At 50.0% G+C, this 20,317-nt stretch overlaps 1 protein-coding gene across 2 annotated transcripts in view; it reads left to right on the top strand.

Moving 5' to 3' along the window:
• The first annotated feature begins 399 nt into the window (after positions 1-399).
• Positions 400-20,317, top strand: part of ajap1 (adherens junctions associated protein 1) — a 44,566-nt gene continuing 24,648 nt past the window's right edge. Inside the window, exon 1 of one of the 2 annotated variants that reach the window (XM_023956269.1) lies at positions 400-1,344. In XM_023956269.1, the coding sequence (XP_023812037.1) occupies positions 1,316-1,344 (29 nt within the window). In that variant the 5' untranslated portion in view covers positions 400-1,315. Of the gene's footprint in view, positions 1,345-15,459; positions 15,782-20,317 lie in introns of those variants that run through there. The other variant, XM_023956268.1, reaches the window with a different exon arrangement.

Genomic DNA, 20,317 nt, shown 5'->3' on the forward strand with positions numbered 1-20,317 from the left:
ACAGGAAAGTACACACAAATACACAAAAAGTACTAGGAGCAAATCTAGTAAGCAATATGCAATAAGTTAAAATGCAATAAAGAATAAAAGCTGAAATGTAATGAAGTAAACAGTAATCTGGTATGTGTTGTCTGATGTGCAATAAGAACCATGAGTGAGGGAGGCAAACAGAACCACAGCAGAACGTCCTGCTGTGAAGTGACAGCGTGATGTCCTGTCAGCTGTTCAGGAGTCTGATTCCCACGGTCCTGATGTTCTGTCTGGAGAACGTTCCCTCGATTCTGTTTGAAAAACATTCTGATGTTCTGTTTGGAGATTGTTCCATAGTTGTGTTTGGAGAATGTCTTAATATTCTGTGTGGAGAACGTTCCACCTTTCTATTTGGAGAACATCCTGATGTTCTGTTTGGAAAAGGTTCCCTCGATTCTGTTTGGAGAACGTCCTGATGTTCCTATCGGCTATTGATCTTGAGGAGCGGTGATCACGTGATGCTGACCTGGTGCCAGCAGCATTCTGTCACTACAGATGCACTATTATGGGATGATGGACGTGTTTCCATGGAGACGAGTCAGCTGTGAGGCAGTGATACGGGTGTGCTTTGGTCGACCGTCCCTCCAAAGGTCACGCGCTGCAGGTGAGCACAGGTGATGTCCCGGGTATGACAGGCTGGCGTTTAGTGACGTCACGACAGCTGGTTCGTCAGTCAGAAAGGCGGGGAGCTGCGGGAGGAGAGCGGCCGTCCTCCCCCCACCCCCTCCCCACCCTCATCCCTTTTTTCAGGAGCCTTTTTTTCTCTCTCAACTTTCTCCATCCGCGCGCGCCGCGAACACATCCAGCCGCGTGAGTGGATAACGAGGACCCCCCGCCTGTGGAGACTGGCTTCCCACGCGCGGGTGCTGGTGTTTCTGGATGTCCACGGTTGGAGATGCGCTGTCATTCACCGGTGAGCGTCATGCCGGCTCCCGCCGCTTCCTCCGTCCTTTCTGCCGGTTCGGTGGGACCGTTTCACGTGCGGGGAGGTAAAGTTTGAGAGCAGCTCCTCCGGTTCCGGCTCACCTGGCCGCCCGCTCCGCGGACAGAAGAACTCCCACTGTCAGAACTGCTGAACTGCTGCTCCGCTATTCAGACGGATTTCTTTGTGCGCAATGTTGACGGGGACGGCGTGAGGGATGTTCGCGCGGACGGTTGGAGCGAGCCCGGAACTGGACGGTTCCGTCCGCCTCTGTTAAGCCGAATTTCGTGGACTTTGGTGGAAACTCTGAATCCAGATGGGAGGATTCCCGGAGGACTGAGGCGGATCCGACAGGCAAGAAAAATGTGGATAAAACGGAGTGTTACGCGCAGGTAAGACGCGTGCACGTTCATGTATCAGAAACATGTGTTGCTGAATATTGTTAATATAATAATGTTCAGACGTCTGCAGAAAGCGCGGGGGGTGGGGGGTGACTGACAGCTGCTAAACTACAGTCAGTTTTTGAAGCTGCGCCACAACAACTTGCCGTCTGCGTTCAGGCTCAGCGCATCCATCCACGGGTGGAGCTGTGGATGGATGTTCCACGTCACGCGCACATCCGTGTTTGTTCCAACAACAACAGTTGCAGCTAAAAAGAAAGCCTCTCCCAGTGTTTTTGTCCAAAAGGGATGGGATGATTCGCAATCCGGCCACGAGGAGGCGCCAGCAGAACAGCGCCAACTGCGCACATACGCGCACGTGCGCACAAACTAGTGCACACAGCCTCAGGTGAGCTCTGTCAGCCTCGTGCACACACCTGTCAGACCGAACCCCACCTCCAAACACGCAGATCATTAGAAGGTGGTATGTTGTAAAAAAACAAAAGTAAATTTGGCTTCCGGCAGCTTCTCTTCGCGCCATTTCCAGCCTGCTCCGTAGTTATGTTAGGTTGAAGCTGGGGGGTCCAGGAGATCAGAGTCCAAATGGGGTCTGTATGGGGTGTGGATCTAGGTCTTTATAAAGGTCTAGATGGGGGTCTGGAGGGGGTCTAAATGGGGGTCTGGATGGGGGTCTAAATGGAGGTCTAGATGGGGGTCTAAATGGGGGTCTGGATGGGGGTCTAAATGGGGGGTCTGGACGGAGGTCTAAATGGGGGTCTGGATGGAGGTCTAAATGGGGGTCTGGATGGGGGTCTAAATGGGGGCCTGAATGGAGGTCTAGATGGGGGTCTAAATGGGGGTCTGGATGGGGGTCTAAATGGGGGTCTGGATGGGGGTCTAAATGGGGGTCTGGATGGGTTCTAAATGGGGGTCTGGATGGGGGTCTAAATGGGGGGTCTGGATGGAGTCTAAATGGAGTCTAAATGGGGGTCTGGATGGGTTCTAAATGGGGGTCTGGATGGGGGTCTAAATGGGGGCCTGAATGGAGGTCTAAATGGAGTCTAAATGGGGGTCTGGATGGAGTCTAAATGGGGGTCTGGATGGGGGTCTGGATGGGGGTCTAAATGGGGGCCTGAATGGAGGTCTAAATGGAGTCTAAATGGGGGTCTGGATGGAGTCTAAATGGAGTCTAAATGGGGGTCTTGATGTAGGTCTGGATGGGGGTCTGGATGGGGGTCTAAATGGGGGTCTGGATGGGGGTCTAAATGGAGTCTAAATGGGGGTCTGGATGGCGGTCTAATAGGGGTCTGGATTGGGTCTAAATGTCCTCAGGAGTGTTTGGTTTTCATCGGAGCGGCTCGTCTCCAGAAAGGATCAGGTTTGCAGCCTCTGCTGAGAGAAATCCTGAAGACATGAGGAGCAGCGTCAGCCAGAAACCCCAAAAACCTGGAGGTTAGACGGGAAACCATCATTTGAGACCACAGGAGAGCGGAGGTGGAGCCCTGCGGCCGGACGGATCAGTTCACGCGGCGCTGCACCTGAAGCCAGGAACGGGAAATGCTCCGCCGCAGGCCGCTGCCGTTCCTCCACACGTATGATGAGGTTCTCGTGAAAGCGCGTGGAGATGAAAGCTTTTGAATCTCCAGGATCTTCTGCCCTCTTTTTCCCCGAGCTGCTCGTAAAATTCATAAAACCCACCGAATTGCAGTTCTGGAAAACACTGGAGGGCAAACATGGCGATGGCGAGGCGGGGGCGATGTGGGGGCGAGGCGGGGCGACAGACTGTCCTGTGATTTAGGTGCCATCCTACTGGCCTCTATGAGGGTTATTATCCGAGCCTCTCTGGAGCCTGATTAACCTCATTTGCAGTGAAATAGACTGTTGCTGCTGTGGAGGAGGGGGGGGGTCTTGCTGTGTGTGTCATTGTTTGTGTGTTTGTGTGTCTGTGTGTGATGTCTTAATTGACCAGTGACTCTGACCCGGAGCGGCAAAGAAGGTCATGTGCCAAAACAGCTGCAGATGACGGATCAGCTGATGAATTGAAGAGCGGCCCGTCATAAAGGGTTACGTGGGGCGACAGCGGGCGTCAGCGGGCGTCAGCGGGCGTCAGTGGGCATCAGCGGGCGTCAGCGGGCGTCAGCGGGCTTCAGCGGGCTTCAGCGGGCATCAGCGGGCGTCAGTGGGCGACAGCGGGCGTCAGCGGGCGTCAGTGGGCGTCAGCGGGCATCAGCGGGCGTCAGCGGGCGTCAGCGGGCGTCAGCGGGCGTCAGCGGGCCTCAGCGGGCATCAGCGGGCTTCAGCGGGCTTCAGCGGGCATCAGCGGGCGTCAGTGGGCGTCAGTGGGCGTCAGCGGGCGTCAGCGGGCATCAGCGGGCTTCAGCGGGCTTCAGCGGGCATCAGCGGGCGTCAGTGGGCGTCAGTGGGCGTCAGCGGGCGTCAGCGGGCATCAGCGGGCTTCAGCGGGCTTCAGCGGGCATCAGCGGGCGTCAGTGGGCGACAGCGGGCGTCAGCGGGCGTCAGTGGGCGTCAGTGGGCGTCAGCGGGCGTCAGCGGGCGTCAGCGGGCGTCAGCGGGCTTCAGCGGGCTTCAGCGGGCATCAGCGGGCATCAGCGGGCGTCAGTGGGCGTCAGTGGGCGTCAGCGGGCGTCAGCGGGCGTCAGCGGGCATCAGCGGGCTTCAGCGGGCGTCAGCGGGCGTCAGCGGGCGTCAGCGGGCGACAGCCGGCGTCAGCGACGTCAGCGGGCGACAGCGGGCGTCAGCGGGCGACAGCGGGCATCAGCGGGCGACAGCGGGCGACAGCGGGCGACAGCGGGCGTCAGCGGGCGACAGCGGGCATCAGCGGGCGACAGCGGGCGACAGCGGGCGTCAGCGGGCGACAGCCGGCGTCAGCGACGTCAGCGGGCGACAGCGGGCGTCAGCGGGCGTCAGTGGGCGACAGTGGGCGACCGGCCTCCTGCAGCCGCTGATCCACAGGAGCGGCTTCAGGCGCTCTAATCAGAACAGCCTCTGCTTCCACTAGCTGAATCAGGTCCTCTTTGGTCACATGGATCCAAAATACTTTTAGCTCGTCTTTACGGTGAAGCCGAGTCCACTTGAACAGACCGGGAGGATGACCTCACCTCTGAATAAATAGCCGTCACTTCCTGCCACAAAGGTGAGGGGCGTGGCTTCAGCAGCAGCTGACAGCTGTGAGCAGATGTTTCCTGCATGCAGTTGTTCTTCAGGCTTGAAGTCTCTCCTGCAGAGATTGGTTAAAGTTTGGAGCTGCAGGGAGGACGTGGTCGTTTGGACCTGTGCGGCCGCTCCTCAATGAGCCTCTGTGGATCCGGACAACCCAAACAGACACGGGTCACCCCGCCCCCATCTGGGGCAAACCCTCATATGGGTGTATGTGAGAAAGGATTGACGTGTGGCAGTTAAAGGGAATTGTTACAGGGTCATGTTCCCTGGTGGGGCTCACATGACCCTGGTGGGGGTCACATGACCCTGGTGGGGCTCACATGACCCTGGTGGGGCTCACATGACCCTGGTGGGGGTCACATGACCCTGGTGGGGCTCACATGACCCTGGTGGGGGTCACATGACCCTGGTGTCAGAGTGACCGTCCGTTCACAGGTTTTCTGACGCATCTCAAGCTGTGAGCTGAAGCTCAGCTGGAATTCTCCAAGGTTGGCGGTTATTTCAGGCTCAGACCACAAGTTTGCCGTCGCCGTGGGTTGGTGGGTGTCGGTCCACGGTTTCTCAGCTCTGGAGCCCCCCCGGAGTCACGCTTAGGCTAAAGAGATGCTCACAGATGATTTCCACAGGATGTGACTTCTGCACCTGCAGGCTGCTTTCTGCTTCTCTCTCATCCATCACGTGTGAGGAAGACGAAGCGTGTTGGCGTTTTCCTGCGTGATGCTAAAGATCCTCAGCAGTGATGCAGTGTGAGACTGCAGAGAGGGATGCTGGGAGCACGAGGGGGGGGCTTGGGCTGTTGGGCTTTGTTTGGCTGTTTGCTGGCGTTGTGACAGTTAGCCATCAGAAAAGCAGCCTGAGGAACCGGACTTTGGTCTTTCATTACCGGATGTACAAACGACTGCTTTCAAACCTGCAGCTTTAGGTGAAGCCGTGCGTCGCCACATGTTGGCGGCGCTGCAGACGGCGAGCGTCATCTTACTGCTATTCCTGCAGCTGGTTGTCTTTGGGATTGGGTTCTGGCCAGCACACCTCTGCATCCTTTCACGTCCTGCCTGGCTGCGGCTGCAGCTGCGCAGACGTCTGCATCAGCAACACGTGTTGCTGATGTGGAATGAATTCTGCCATCCTATTGGACGGCTTGTTAAGTCCCACATGGAGCCCTGTGGACGTCCTTGGACGTGTTTGTGTCGGCGCTTTCAGGCCGTTCGTGCTTTTGCACTTCCTGATGAAAACTCTTTGGCGCCTTTGTGGCGTGTTTTCATGGCGGCGTTGACCGCGGCAGCCTGTTGTCGTCTAATCAAGCCACACGGGGACTGTTTTCCTGCAGTTCTTATACTAAAGGTGAAAATGAAAATAGTGCTGACATTTTCGTGTAGAGCGGTCGACCTCTGCTTGGAAGTACACAGGTTCAATTCCCGCTCTACATGCTTATATGTTATAGTGTGCTTGAGCAAGACGCTGAACCCCACATTGCTCCTGGTTTTTGTGTCACAGATGATGTCAGGGTCATGTGACCACCTTGATTTCTATAAAAGGACAGGCAGACTTTTCAGATTCATGGGCGGCGCCATCAGGGACCAACTCCTGGAACCAGAGTTTAACAGCAAACCAGAACCGCTTTTGGTTCGGGTTTGGACTCATTTCGGTGTCAGTAGCCGATACCGTGGACATTTTACCCATCTGTGCTTGAAAGTCTCATCCATGCGATCTGTGTGTCCGGTTTGTCTGTTCCAAACCAAAACAGGATTGGTAACACGGTGAAAACAGCTGTGAAGGTCATACACGTGAAATTCCATCTTTGCAGCAATGAATGAGTGCTCTGTGACACGTCTGGGTCATAAAATCCTCAGTGATCCATCTCAGATTCTGCTTTCTGACTTTGGATTGTTACCATCCGCTTCAGAGCAGCCGAACATGAAACCAACAGATAGAAGGCGCTGGTTCCATCAGCCATGAGACGGCTGAACAAACGTAACGGTCCAGAGCAGCGGCCTCTGGCTGTTGTGTTTGTGGGTGTCGTCTTATTGTGTGTGTTTATTCTGTTGTGTTCTTTATCTTGTAGCGGTGGGCTCCTCAGCCCAGGACAAATGTCCCTCACGGGACAATGAAGTATTGATTGATTGATTGGAAGAGGTGTCTCACCTGCTTGCAGACGTTTAGTGGCTCCAGTTCAGAACATTTTTGCTGCTGCAAAGCTAAACATGATCCGGACTCAGAACCAGCGCGCTGTGGCTCCTGGTCTGTCTATTGGACGCTGCGCTCCACAACATGCGGCGTTCTCCGTTAGGACTCTGGGCTTCCACAAAGAGGTGGACTGTGAGGCTGCAGGAATAATGATTACATTTATGGGATCCTCTGGAGGAGAGTGATGTATGCGGCATAGGGCCGCGTGAAAACTGATATCCAGGGACCCGTGTGAGCAGAGCTCTGTCCTCCTTTCCATTTTTCACTCTAATTCTTTCCAGACCAGAGTATTGCTCTGAACATGTGGGTCAGGCACACTGTACCGCAGGACATTGTGCAGCGGGAGTAATTAATGGGATGATGCAACAGCCTTGGCTGCATCTTGGACCCCCTCTAACCACACAGATATATACACTCCACCCGACCATTTGCTTTGTTTTCCTCCGTAAATCTGTAGTTTCAGCTTCACACAGCAGCCTCAGAGCTCAGAGGAAGAGTTTGTCCTGCAGAAGAAACCCCTTCAGAGATGGGGAACATGTGGAGCAGAGAAACGTTCCTAAAGAAGTGCATGGGAAGGAGCTGAGAGGAAAAGGTCACATCACAGGCCCGTGTATTTACAGAGATGATGGCCAATCCCAATATCTCCATCCTAACATTGCTGACCTTTCCTGCCTTCGTTTCTTTGCACAGTCTGCTTCTGAGGATTATGTTCTTGGAGGAGAGCACGTCTCCAAATGACCCGCGTCACGTTCTGCCTGCAGGCGATGTTTGCTGAACTAAAATGAGATAATGTTCTGCAGCTTCTAGAGAACGAACGAGCTGTGAAGGTGGAGATTTTCCTCTGTCCTTCACAATCTGAGGCCTGATTCCGTTTCTCTGAGCTCCTTTAAATGACTTTCTTTTCCTTTGATGCTTTTCATCATGTGCAGCCGTTCTGTCCTGAGTTTTTGCTCATGGATGTGCAAATGTTCACGAGCTGGAAAACACAAACCTTTTGTTTGTTTATTTCCTCAGAAAAGTCCGATTGTCAATGAAAAGTATGCTGCTGCTTATCACACACGTGTATCTCACCTGCTGACTGCAGGTAAATCCCACCTGACTGTTAAAACCCCAGAAGCCCACGACATCACAGAACTGACTAAATGACATGGTTTTTAAATCAAATGTTTTTGAAACCATTTGATCCTACAATGACATATAGATAGTATAGATTAGAATCTGTTGGTTGATTTGTTCAGTTTTGCTCCCAAACACATTTGTTTAAGATGTAAAAATATCTCAGGAAATATCTGATCTATCAGGAAAAAGCTCTTTATTTACATGCTGGAGCTGGATTATAAAGAATTCATCATCAACTGATTTAGCATTACAGCGAGTAGTCGTTTGAAAAATGAATAGTAAGAGTTATTCCCTCCATCCAGTGGGTTGTTCAGCAGAGTTCAGGTCCCGCTCTCAGAAATGTGTGGTTCAAATCCTTTTATGGGGCTAAAGTGATCAGATGACAGAAACGGAAAAAACGATTTCATGGTTAATCAGCTTCATTTTTAGATTTCAAAAACACAGAATAGTTTGGAAGTTTTAGGTGGAGCTTCAACAGGAAGTGAGTCAGAAGTTGCGGTTTGGAGCTTGGGTGAGGGTTAGAGCGCGTTTCTGGTCTGAGACTGTTTCACACAAACCACAGTCCACTGGGGGGGGGGTCTGCAGATCCAACCTCTGCGCTTCAGAGCAGAAATGTTTTTAAATCCTGATCTTCAAAGTGAACTCTTATTTATTTCAGCCATGATTATGTGAAATGAACACAGACTTTAAATATTCAAATGTTACTTTGAGATCCTCTTTGGAGTCGTCTCGTGTTTTGCTCATAAGCTTTAGGAAGTGATGGACTTTCCGGGGTATTTCTGTCATGCTGTTAGAATCCTAGCTGACGGGGGCTCTAACAGCGGGACGGAGTCCTGCGTTGTGTTCCTGGTTAACGGACCAGTCCTTTCTTAGGTTCTTGCGGTCTGACGAAGCATCTTGCCGTTCTGCCGTGTTTCATCTGCGGAGCTCTGGAGGACTTGGAGAACAGTTGGATAGTTTTCCTTCAGGGGGGGTTTACCTTGAGGGGTGAGAAGATGGAAGACGTGAAGGAAGCTCAGACTGGAGAAAAGGCGACATTCCAGTGGAAATGAAGGCATTTGTGAGGATGCCGCCGAGCATTGTGGGGGTTGATGCGGCTCAGGTGAGGAGCTTGGGTGACTTTGCGTTTCTCTGGCTGCCAGCTGGCACCTGCAGACTCTTCTCCTTCTGCCCCACTTTGAGGCAGCAGCAGAGGGTCTGGAAGGCTCCGCCTTCACCTCCTAAAAACAGCGTCTGCTGCGTCTCTTTTGGTTTGTGGGTCCAGACTTCTCTGTTCTGATGTCTGCTGGAAGGAACTCGTTTTCTAAAGTTTGTGATTCATATTTGTGGTGTTTTTTCTGAGTGGATGAATCCATTTTTAGTCCCTTCAAAACAACAAACGGGTTCTGGAACTTTGAAAAAGTTAGCCAGTTGAGTTCTGCTGCAGCCCGGTTCAGGGTCCGAATTGTTTTTTTGGATTCTTCTCTTTGGTTTGATGCTGTCTCTCAGTCTTTATTTGTAGCTGTTACTGCCATAACATGATGTGAACAGAGGCGGCTGACGGCTGTCATTCAAAGTTTGGTAACGAATAAACGTGAGCAAACACTTTATTGTCTAATATTTTATAAAAAATCTGAATCTCTTATTGTCATTATGCACAACAGAATTACTTTCCAGCAGCTCTTTTCAATAAGTACCTTCACAAGAAAGAAAGACTTCCCAGTAAAATAGAAATGGTTATTGCACAGAAATGGAAAGTGCAGCCAAAGCATGTCACAGTGTATTGACACGGGTCAGAGGGTTATGTATGTGTGTGTGTGTGTGTGTTTGTGTGGGGCGGGGGTTCACAGCTCTGGGGAAGAAAATGTTTCTCAGTCTGTTCATGAGGGTTCTGATGCTCCAGCCAGAGGGAAGAGGTACAAACAGTTGGTGTCTTGGGTGGGCGGGGTCTGCAGCTATACGACCAGCCTTCCGGGTGGGCGGGGTCTGCAGCTGTACGACCAGCTTTCCGGGTGGGCGGGGTCTGCAGCTGTACGACCAGCCTTCCAGGTGGGCGGGGTCTGCAGCTATACGACCAGCTTTCCGGGTGGGCGGGGTCTGCAGCTATACGACCAGCCTTCCGGGTGGGCGGGGTCTGCAGCTGTACGACCAGCCTTCCGGGTGGGCGGGGTCTGCAGCTATACGACCAGCCTTCCAGGTGGGCGGGGTCTGCAGCTGTACGACCAGCCTTCCAGGTGGGCGGGGTCTGCAGCTGTACGACCAGCCTTCCGGGTGGGCGGGGTCTGCAGCTGTACGACCAGCCTTCCAGGTGGGCGGGGTCTGCAGCTGTACGACCAGCCTTCCAGGTGGGCGGGGTCTGCAGCTGTACGACCAGCCTTCCAGGTGGGCGGGGTCTGCAGCTGTACGACCAGCCTTCCGGGTGGGCGGGGTCTGCAGCTATACGACCAGCCTTCCGGGTGGGCGGGGTCTGCAGCTGTACGACCAGCCTTCCAGGTAGGCGGGGTCTGCAGCTGTACGACCAGCCTTCCAGGTGGGGGGGTCTGCCCCGGGCCAAGTCCTTCCTGTCTTGAGTGGTGCAGGTCCCGTACCACATCGTAGCACTCAGACAGAGGATGCTCTCTAATAAAGTACTCTATCTATTTATCTATGGTGGCTCTGCTACTGGGAGGGTCAAAGTGTGCAAAAAAGGTGTTTAAGGTGGTTTTGGTTGTCCAAGTCCTTAGAGGGTCGTAGAGGAGAGGCTGCTTCTTAACGGGAAGGACGTGTGTCTGTAGGAACTACAGGTTCGGACGGCCACCTCAAGGGACGCTTGAAAATGGAATGTACCATTGGGGTGCGTGTGGTAAGAGTATCATGAAGTATTTGTAAGGCCGATGGAATCGGTATTGATGGGACCGTCGTACGGCGTCCTCTACTCGTCAGTGAGGTGTGAGTTCTGGCTCCTTACTGACTGCATAAGTGCTGCACACAGAAGCGCCTGCAGGACGTCCACTCAAAGTACACTCTGATTAGGTCATTTTCTCATTTGTAACAGTCGGGCTGCAGCCAGGAGCGTGCACGTTTCACGTGAACAGCTCTAACGGCTCCTTGTTCAGTCTGCAGGATGTGGGGGGATTGAGAAAATGACAAATCTGTAGGACACGCCTGCGTCTCACCCTCTTCCCCCTTACTACTATGTGTTGTATAAATGTTCACTACGACCTGCGCAGCAAAATGTGCATGAACACTTTCTGTCTGTGGGGGAGCGGTCTAACACCTGATGTTTGGTGCGGGTCAGCTGTGCTGAGGTTTGGTCTTTTGCTGAGACTCTCCTGGGCCCCAGAGTCATTAATCATTTCTTCCTTTGAAACGTTTCGCTGCTCATCCCATCATGCAGTTGTTCTGACCAAATATCAAGGCTACGCCTGGATGAGCAAGAACCTTCAGCGACCCGGCTGTGGTCCTCGGCTCAGAGCCAGTGGCTCTCCACCATCTCCAGGTTGGCCACAGTGGATGAGACTGGTTCTGATCGACCCGCTCATGCCATGTCTGACCTGATCTGTGCTGCAGAGCCACTCTTCCTGTTGGCAGATGTGGCTGCAGTCAGTTTGGCTTTTTCTTGTGACGCCGTTTTTTTGTCAAGCTGCACTTTGTTATTCACCTCATTTCTGCTTCAACGTTTGTTTAATAGAAACAGTCCTTTAATTCTATTCATTTTTACAGTTCAATTCAATTCAATTCAATTTTATTTCTATAGCCCAAATTCACAACAACAGTCGTCTCAATGGGCTTCGTATCTGTAATTGAAAAAGTAAAACATGAACTCAAAAGGATCATGAAAACATAGAATTCAATAGGAAAATACTAAACTGACTAAACTAAACCGGACATCCCTGCCCTTAGACCCCCCTTCTCTGTAAGGAAAAACTCCTAAAAAAATTTCCGGAAAAAACGAAGAAACCTCAGGGGTGATGAAGGAGGGATCCTCCCCCAGGACGGACAGGCGATTTACCAGAACTCTTAGAGAAGAATTAATTTATCTAAATCTACAACTACATATTTAAAGTCCAGCAGACGAGCTTCATCCAGCTGGAGTTGGGGGGGGGGGGGGGGGGGGACAGTCAAAGGCGCGAGTCGAGCCGGAGACAGGATCCACAGCCAGGTGTAGGAGCAGGAGCAGAGACGAGGTACTCGGTCAGGAACAGGAGCACGGATGAAACAACTGGAGTCTGGAAGCACTCCCACTCCCCAGGAGGGGAAAGAGGGAAAGAGGGACAATACATGAATCACTGCAGCAAACAGAGACATAGAGAACTAAATGATAAATTATGATCAAGAATAGAGGAGAGGAAGGGTAGAAGTAAAAAAGGAAAGAGGACAGAACCCCAGTGCACCATAGTTACCCCAGCTTCAACTTCTAGCAGCCTTTTAAAAGAAATAGTTATTCTTAAGTTTAATTTAAACACATCAACATTAAGTTAAATAATCTCTGAATACTAACTAGTCTGACAATAAGCCTGTCCAAAGAGGAATGTTTTCAGTTTAGCTTTGAATGTAGAAACTGAGTCGGCCTCTCTTCCATGAGCTGGGAGTTTATTCCATAAGACAGGGGCTTGGTGGCTAAACGCTCTACCTCCAACCGTACTTTTACTAATTCTAGGAACCACAAGCAGTCCTGCATTTAGTGAGTGAAGTGTTCTGATTGGTTGGTAAGGGACTATGAGGTCCTTAATATAGGACGGGGCCATTCCATGTAAGGCCTTATAGGTTAACAGGAGGATCTTGAACTTGATTCTAGGATCAACTGGGATCCAGTGAAGTGAAACTAACACAGGAGTGATGTGATCTCTTCTGCTGGTTCCAGCTAACAATCTAGCTGCTGCGTTCTGAACAAGCTGGAGACTTCTTAAGGAACTCTTAGGACACGCTGCTAACAAGGAGTTACAGTAATCCAGCCTCGACGTAACAAATGCATGGATGAGTTTTTCAGCATCAATCTTAGAAAGTATATTTCTGATCTTAGCAATATTCCGCAGGTGAAAAAAGGCAGTTCTGCACGCCTGAGATATGTGAGCCTTAAATGATAAATCCTGGTCAAGTAAAACCCCAAGGTTTCTAACTGTGGAATTGGGGGCTATACTTACACCATCCAGGGAGACTATCTGAGCAGACAGAGCATCTCTGAGGTTTTTAGGACCAAGTATAATGACCTCAGTTTTTTCTGGGTTCAAGAGGAGGTCATTAATTGTCATCCAGGTCTTGATGTCACTGATGCAGGCGTTCAGTTTCTCTATCTGGTCATTCTGGTCAGGCTTCATGGATAAATACAACTGCGTATCGTCGGCATAACAATGAAAATTAATGCTGTGTTTCCTGATTATGTTTCCTAGGGGTAGCATATAAAGCGTAAACAGGATCGGTCCCAAGACTGAGCCCTGTGGGACTCCATAGTTGACTCGAGTGCACTGAGAGGAATGGCCATTTACATTAACGAACTGATACCTATGGGACAGATAGGATTTAAACCACTGGAGAGCAGATCCCTATGTCCTGCTCTAATCTATGGAGTAAAATACCGTGGTCGATAGTGTCAAAGGCTGCACTGAGGTCCAACAGGACCAGAATAGAAAGTAGACCCTTTTCTGAGGCCAATAACAAGTCATTAGAGACTCTAACTAGTGCAGTTTCCGTACTGTGGTGAGGTCTAAACCCCGACTGAAAGTCTTCAAAGTGGCTGTTGTCCTGTAGGTGGCAGTAAAGCTGCTTAACTACAACTCTTTCTAGGATTTTAGAAATAAAGGGCAGGTTTGATATCGGTTGAAACCTGCTTTTCACCAGGGGTCCTGAGCTGTGAAGGTATCTGGTCTTGGTGTCATGCAGACTTGGACCTGCAGACTTGGACCTGCAGACTTGGACCTGCAAAATCTGACCTGCAGACTCAGACCTTTACTTTGATGGAACAAATGCTGAAATGTCCAGCTCCTTGCTGGATCCAGGAGGGACTTGGTTCTCCGTGGAGGCCATGTTTCTCCTCCTGCGGGACGTTTCTCTGCTCTGCGCTGCATTTCCTCCCTTTTCATTAGAAGCTCCTGTATGATTGAGCTCAGGGTTTCCCTCAGGGAGGGGGCACCACCTCCATCTCTGGTTTATAATTATCTGCTGCGGTGATGAGAATCCCTTTTGTTTGCCTGCTGACCTTTTTCTTTTGCTTCATCGATACTTGTCCATGGAGTTTAGTGACCCGTCACATTTTTTAGGAGCCACTCGGTTGTTCAAAAGCTGCTTTCTAAAATAAAGCCTTTTTTCAGGCTGGAACACTCCATCAAAGCTCAGTTTCTTCACAGAAATATTGATTTCCTTTCATTCTGGGTTTCTTCTCTGGAACCTCCTGGGTTCCACCTGCCTGTGGCGCCGATCCGCCCCACAGCTTTTAGTGATTAATGACTCGCAGCCAAACTTCATAAAATACAATAACAGCAGAATTATTCACGCGTACAAAACTCTGCTTTGGGAAGTGGAAACGCTCGACTTCATCTCTAAATCCAATCAGGATTTTTTCATCCAGTCGTGTTGGATCCACGTTTGATAGGAAGTTAAACGTTCTTCTCATAACAAGGTGATGATCAGAACATTTAGGAATCATTACGGCTCCTGAAGCTCACGGGTTTGATGCCTCCACTCAGTCGGTTTGGAGACACAAAGGCTGGAGCTTGTGCTGCTTAAGGCAGTGGAGCTGCTGGTGAATCTGGCTTTTCTCTGGGTCGGCCTCTTTCAAAGCTACAAACTGGAATTAATGAGAGCTCTTCCCGCTTTTCTTTGTGTGCTGCAGCAAAGACGGAGCGGTTTGATCTTCCTTTAGCCGCAGCGGCCCACCAGTTTGTGGAAACAGGAGTTCATCTTTAGTCAGAATGAGAGACCAAAAGAGGAAAAAGGCCGATGAGATGTTTTAATAAACCGCTAGAAGTAGAAGTTTGGACTTTAGATTCAAATATTTTTCTCTCAGAAAAAGTTCAGGTTGTCAAACAGAAAATGATCAGCATCAAATCACACGGTTTGAATGACAGAAGATGTTTTCTGGAAACAGTATCCTCTTCTCCAAGAAGTCCTTTCTTCATACCTCCATCGACGTGCAGACAGTGTCTTCATGCAGATCTGCACTCTTTACATTTTTGTTTTAGATAAATATCTGAAACATGTGCCCTGAAAGTTTCCATCATTTCAGACGGAAAAGGTTTTTATGAAGGACGTTGTGCTGCGAGTCTGCAGGTGTGATTTTAAAGAAATCCTGCAGACGTTTCCCTCCTTCAGGCTCAGGCGTCTGAGTAACTGATGGTCCTTTTGTTTCATATTTACACGCTTAGAATGTGTGGCAAACGTTTCCTGCATCCGTCTCTGGACAGAGATGCTGATGAAGCAGTGGAATGCAGCTCATCCTGCTCTGCTGCTCACCAACGTCCTTCTTCTGCAGCATGGACGCCCCCCTCCTCCCCCCGGGGAGGGGGCTAAAGCAGCTCACAGCTCTGGCTGTTCTCTTTTCTTTATCATCTCTGCCACTCTCTCAGGGTCAGGCAAACGTCCTTCTCTATTTTAGGAAGCGTCTCCCTCCCCAGCGTTTGCACGCCGCTTTTGAGGCAGGAATGCTCACACAGACTCGGCCAGCTCGGCATTTCCCAGAGTGCATTTCAGATCTATGCTTGTAGAAAGTCCTCTGTCTGCCGCCGCTGCAGGATGCCAAGGTTGGCCCCAGATTCTGCTTTGTGATTTGAAAGATGTCGTCTGTCCAGAAGTCCCAGGAAGATTCCGACGACGCCGTGCCTTTGAGAAAACAGAAGTCAAATGATCTTCTGCCAGTGAGGTTTGACCAAACTGACCGCGTGGGAGACGCCTCATAGCGAACCAAACCTGAGAGACCCGAGTTCTTATGCATTCTGAAGGACGCGTGTGTGAACATGAGTCGCATTGTGTGCATGTTGACACGTCTGCATGTGAACATTTTTGGAGCCAACAGGTATGTTTGTAACATAGTGATTATAAACATCCAGCAACTTGTTTTATGCTGCTTCGTGGTTTTACCCCCCCCCCCCCAAACCCCCCCGCCCCTCTTCTTCCCTCCTTTTCTTTTCCGTCCGGTTCAACACAAGAGGCTTTCAGCTCTCATCCGTCTGCTCAGCTGTTGGAAGTTAAAAAGAAAAGATTCCTGCACTAGCAGGACGACTCACTGAGACACCCTGAAAGAGAGTCGGACTAAATCCTGGAGCTAAGAAGACAATATTGACCTGGAGAGATCAGAAGATTCATGCAGGAAGCCAATTTATGTAGTGATGAAATGTGACTTAACAACCCCAGCTTCTATTTTGACAAATGTTCTCTCATTATAGTACAAAATCTCCTCAATGAACCTGAATCTGTACAGAAAACTATTCTGAGTAGTAAATTGACTCATTTTTTTACCCCATAGAGGAAACCAAACCGTTTTTATGTTTAGTTTATTTTCCCGCCGTCATCTTCATCCGCTGCAGACCTGTAGTTGTGTCGTGGTCGTCATCATATGGCGGTCAGATCATTTTGTGAGGATTATCTGATTATTATTGCATGAATGCAGCTTTGTTTGGGTAGAACATTAACTGGTGAATCAAAAATGAGCAGAAACAGAAGCAGATTGGAATCAGTCCTGTTAGCAACAGATACAAAAAGCTGCTGGAGGAGCTGCAGCGTGCTCTGGCTAAGTCTCATTTTAACCTTTTGCTGTCCCGCGGTGGAGCCACAGAGGAAGCCGCCCACCGCCGCCTGAAACTCTGTGACCTGTAGCTGCTGCAGCGTCTCCCTGGTGAATCCTGCTTTGCTGTTTTTAGAAGGGAGTGGGAGAGACGCCGATCTCAGAGTTCAGCCTCCATCCACGGCTTCTGCCAATCGGAATAAACGGCCACGTTTGGCTGCCAGTTTGTTAGCAGAGTGACAGGAACCGAAAACCCACCTCTGAGTGGGAGCACAGGCTGCTGGCAGACTGCAGCCATCAGCCTTCACTCAAAACACAGCTCAGCATTTGTTTTGGCTTCAAGATGAGGAGTGCTAAGTGGGGGGGGGGCATGTTTTTCTTACCTCCTCAGGTGGGGAAGCCATCTGCCCAGACCTCCCCTCTGCAAAGTCAACACGAGTTGTAATTAACATCTGCTTTACACAGGAGATGGTAGAGACGGACGGGAAGTAGGTCAGGCATGCGGTGGAGGGACCATGATGAGGGAAAACTCTGATGACAGTCGTGGAGCAGGAGGATGAGACCAGACTCAGACAGGACCCTGCAGCTCGCTTAGGTTCTTCTTCTACTGTGCTTCGTCAGGATTTCACATCTGGACACAATGAACTTCATCAAACCGAACTCCAAACCTTCCATCAATGTGAGCTTCTAAACCACGTCCATAACACGTGTGATGATGTGGAGCAGCATCTCCAGCAGGTTCCTTCATCGTTCAGATGAACCGTGAGAATGAGAGGTTCCATTCCCGCTGCAGCTCAGGACTGTAGGGTTGTTATGATGGCGGCAGCATGGCGGACCGGCGTAACCTCGTCCTCCCTGTTGGGTCACTGATGCAGAACCAGGTTCTTAATTCATCCTATGTTTAAGAAGAGTGTGGTTCTGTTCAGGAAAACTGGACCAGATCAGAACTGTTACTGATTAGATGTGGTCCGGGAATTCCTGTTTGCGTTTGGCTTCATTTGGACAGTGAGCAACGTCCGACAGACGATGAAGCTGATCAAAATGTTCAGGCCTGATCCGTACAAACATGACACGGTCCGGTTTTTACTGCTGTGGCGCGGACCCATAACATCCCCACGGAGTCACTGTTCAGCACACTTCTTGCAGAAACCCCAGTCTTGCAGGACTAACAGTGTTTTACAACAATCCGCGTCTGCAGGACACAAACAGCCAGGATTGTTGGTGGGAATGCACGCTCCGCCAGGAAGAGCTGCCACTTCACAGCCAACAGACGGCTTCAGTTACTGTGACGACCAGATGAGCGCTTTTATTGTGAAAAAGGAGGGATGGTGTATTTGACAGAAAAAGTGTCGGCCTGAAGGCAGCTTCACAGAACTCCATGTTTGATTATTTCAATGTTTTTCCACTGAAATGAACATTTTTTAGCTTTTTGCAGAAACAGATTGAGGTTTAACAGACAGACCAACAGTTCAAATAAATAAAATTCAATAATAAACATATTCATATTAATAATAATTTCCAACATAATTGATCTGTACTTTGACCTTCTACGGGAAATGACCCCCAGACGGCGTTCTTTTGAGGCCTGATGGGTAAGTCAAGGAGTTACAGACTTCTTCAGATCAAATCTGCCGTTGCCTGACTCCGCCCCCTGTGTGCATTGGCCTTGTTTTGAAAGCCAAAGGTGGGTCATGTGACGGGACTTCTCCGATCGTGTGCTTCCAGTCTCCCTGCGTCAGGACGAGACCTAAAGTCAGAACTCCCCAAACTTTGATTCACTGTCCAGAGGCTTTTTCTGCTGGATGTAGTGAAACGACTTCTGACACTCGCTGGTGGTTGAAACCTTCCTGAGGGACATTTGAGTTGATTGAGAAAAGCCCCCCCATGACACCAGGAAATAGAAGGTCTTCATCTGGCATATTGGCGAGTCCAGCTGAAGCCCCTCAGCAATCCTCTATTTGAGCCCAGGAGCAAAGTGAATCCCTTGTGCTATCCTAGGCACTTTAACATTGGGAGTTGGGTCATCTAGACCCACTAGACAGAGCTCTGAACCTTTTTTCTTCAATGATTTGTGATCTTCACTGGTGTCCATGGATTACATGAAATCTTTCCACCTTTATCCACCTTTGTCATGGTAGGAGAACACCTCAATGGAAGGGGGGGTCATAGGATAACACAAGGGTTAAACACACTGCTGTGAAACGCCACAAGTCAAATGTTCCATCCAGGCACCGTGAACGTGATGAGAAGCTGTAGAGGCAGCTGGAAGCTGCTGGGACTCCTCAGTGGAAGGACGAATGACGGCTGTGAGCAGCTGATCCACACATTTACACCCGAACTGGTGGGAAACCAGCAGCTGACCTTCAGACTCTGACCTTTGAGGCGCCATAGAGGCTCATCATCTATGAGTCCCAACAAGTGAGGTGTCATAATTCATTATTAGTTCTTTCATCTTTCTATTTTTACTGTTTTAACATTATTCACAAGAGCGCACTGTTGATGCCTTTAGTGTGACGTGTTGTCATGGTAACCTTTACCGACCTGGCTCTGCTGCAGCTCCTGAATGAGGACTGATCAGTGGAGGAAAGCGGTTTATCTGCTAAACGTTCAGCGATCCAAAGCGTCAGTTCAGAGGAGTGTTCTCCTCTTCCCGCCTGTTTTTGTCCAGATGATGAAGATAAAGTTTGTTTCAAAGAAAGAAAGTCCATCAGTCATTTCCTACATCGCTTTGATGGAAGAAAAATCCACCATGAACTCTGATCCATAAATGTGGATCAACAAACCATTTCTTTCGTTAATCAATAATAAAAATGTTTTCACTGTAAATCAGATAAAGACAGATGGACAGACATTCTTCCAGGTCTCTGTTGTCCCGGTTAGCCGCAGCGTTTTGGCCGCCAGCGCAGTGATAGAACATTCAGGCTATGTAATCAGAACTTCTTTAACGGTCGTCCATGATCGCTTTTTAACGGACACCCTGCAGCCAATCAGAATGCATGTTGTTCGAATGGCCCAGTCAGAGGAGAGCAGTTCTGCATGGTTCTGCTGCGTCTTATGAAAGGATTTCCTTCCATATTGTCAGAGCTTACTTTGGGTTTGACGTTAGCGGTGACAGAATGATGGAGCATGTGCTCCTAAAGCGCTGCAGCAGCACACAGTCCCACCATGAATGCTGCACCTCTCCTGCCATCTGTGCTCTTCCAGCTACATTTCTTCATCTGCCACGTCAAAGCCCACTCCTTCCTCCCAAATTCTGGACTTTCATCCTTCCAACGTGCTGTTTCATCTGCAGCCTGTGCTGTTGTGAAATGTGTGTCATTCCATGAGCAGCGTTTCTTAGTTTGGATCGATGTCGACCCACCCCAACCAGGAGCTGATTGGCTCTGCTTTGATGGGAGACTGCAGTTAAGGTCCCACTCCACAAATGGCGCCATGCATTGTGAACCCGTGAACCCAAAAGTCCTATCCTAATCAGATTTTCATCTAAACCGTCTAAACAGAACAATGTGATGTCCCTCCTCAGAGGATGGTCAGATATGTCCCTAACCTCAAACCAGATCAAATGCAGATTTCTTCCAGAATCACTGGGATTTCTTAGATTGAAACCTCTGTTTTCCATTTGCGTCCATGTGAGCTGTGGCAGTGGGAGTTAGTGGCTGTTCATCGTGCCTTTAGGAGGTTTAATGACTTTAAACCTCACTCAGGGAATTTCTCACAGTTTAATCAAACCAAACTGGTGTTTTCCATCAGGGTCAGGTGATGCAGTTCACCTGTGTCACATGAACCAAAAAGCCTTTGCATAGAGAACACCACAAACAGAACCCCTCA

Source organism: Oryzias latipes, chromosome 7 (assembly GCF_002234675.1).
Source record: "Oryzias latipes chromosome 7, ASM223467v1".
NCBI classification, from domain to species: domain Eukaryota; kingdom Metazoa; phylum Chordata; class Actinopteri; order Beloniformes; family Adrianichthyidae; genus Oryzias; species Oryzias latipes.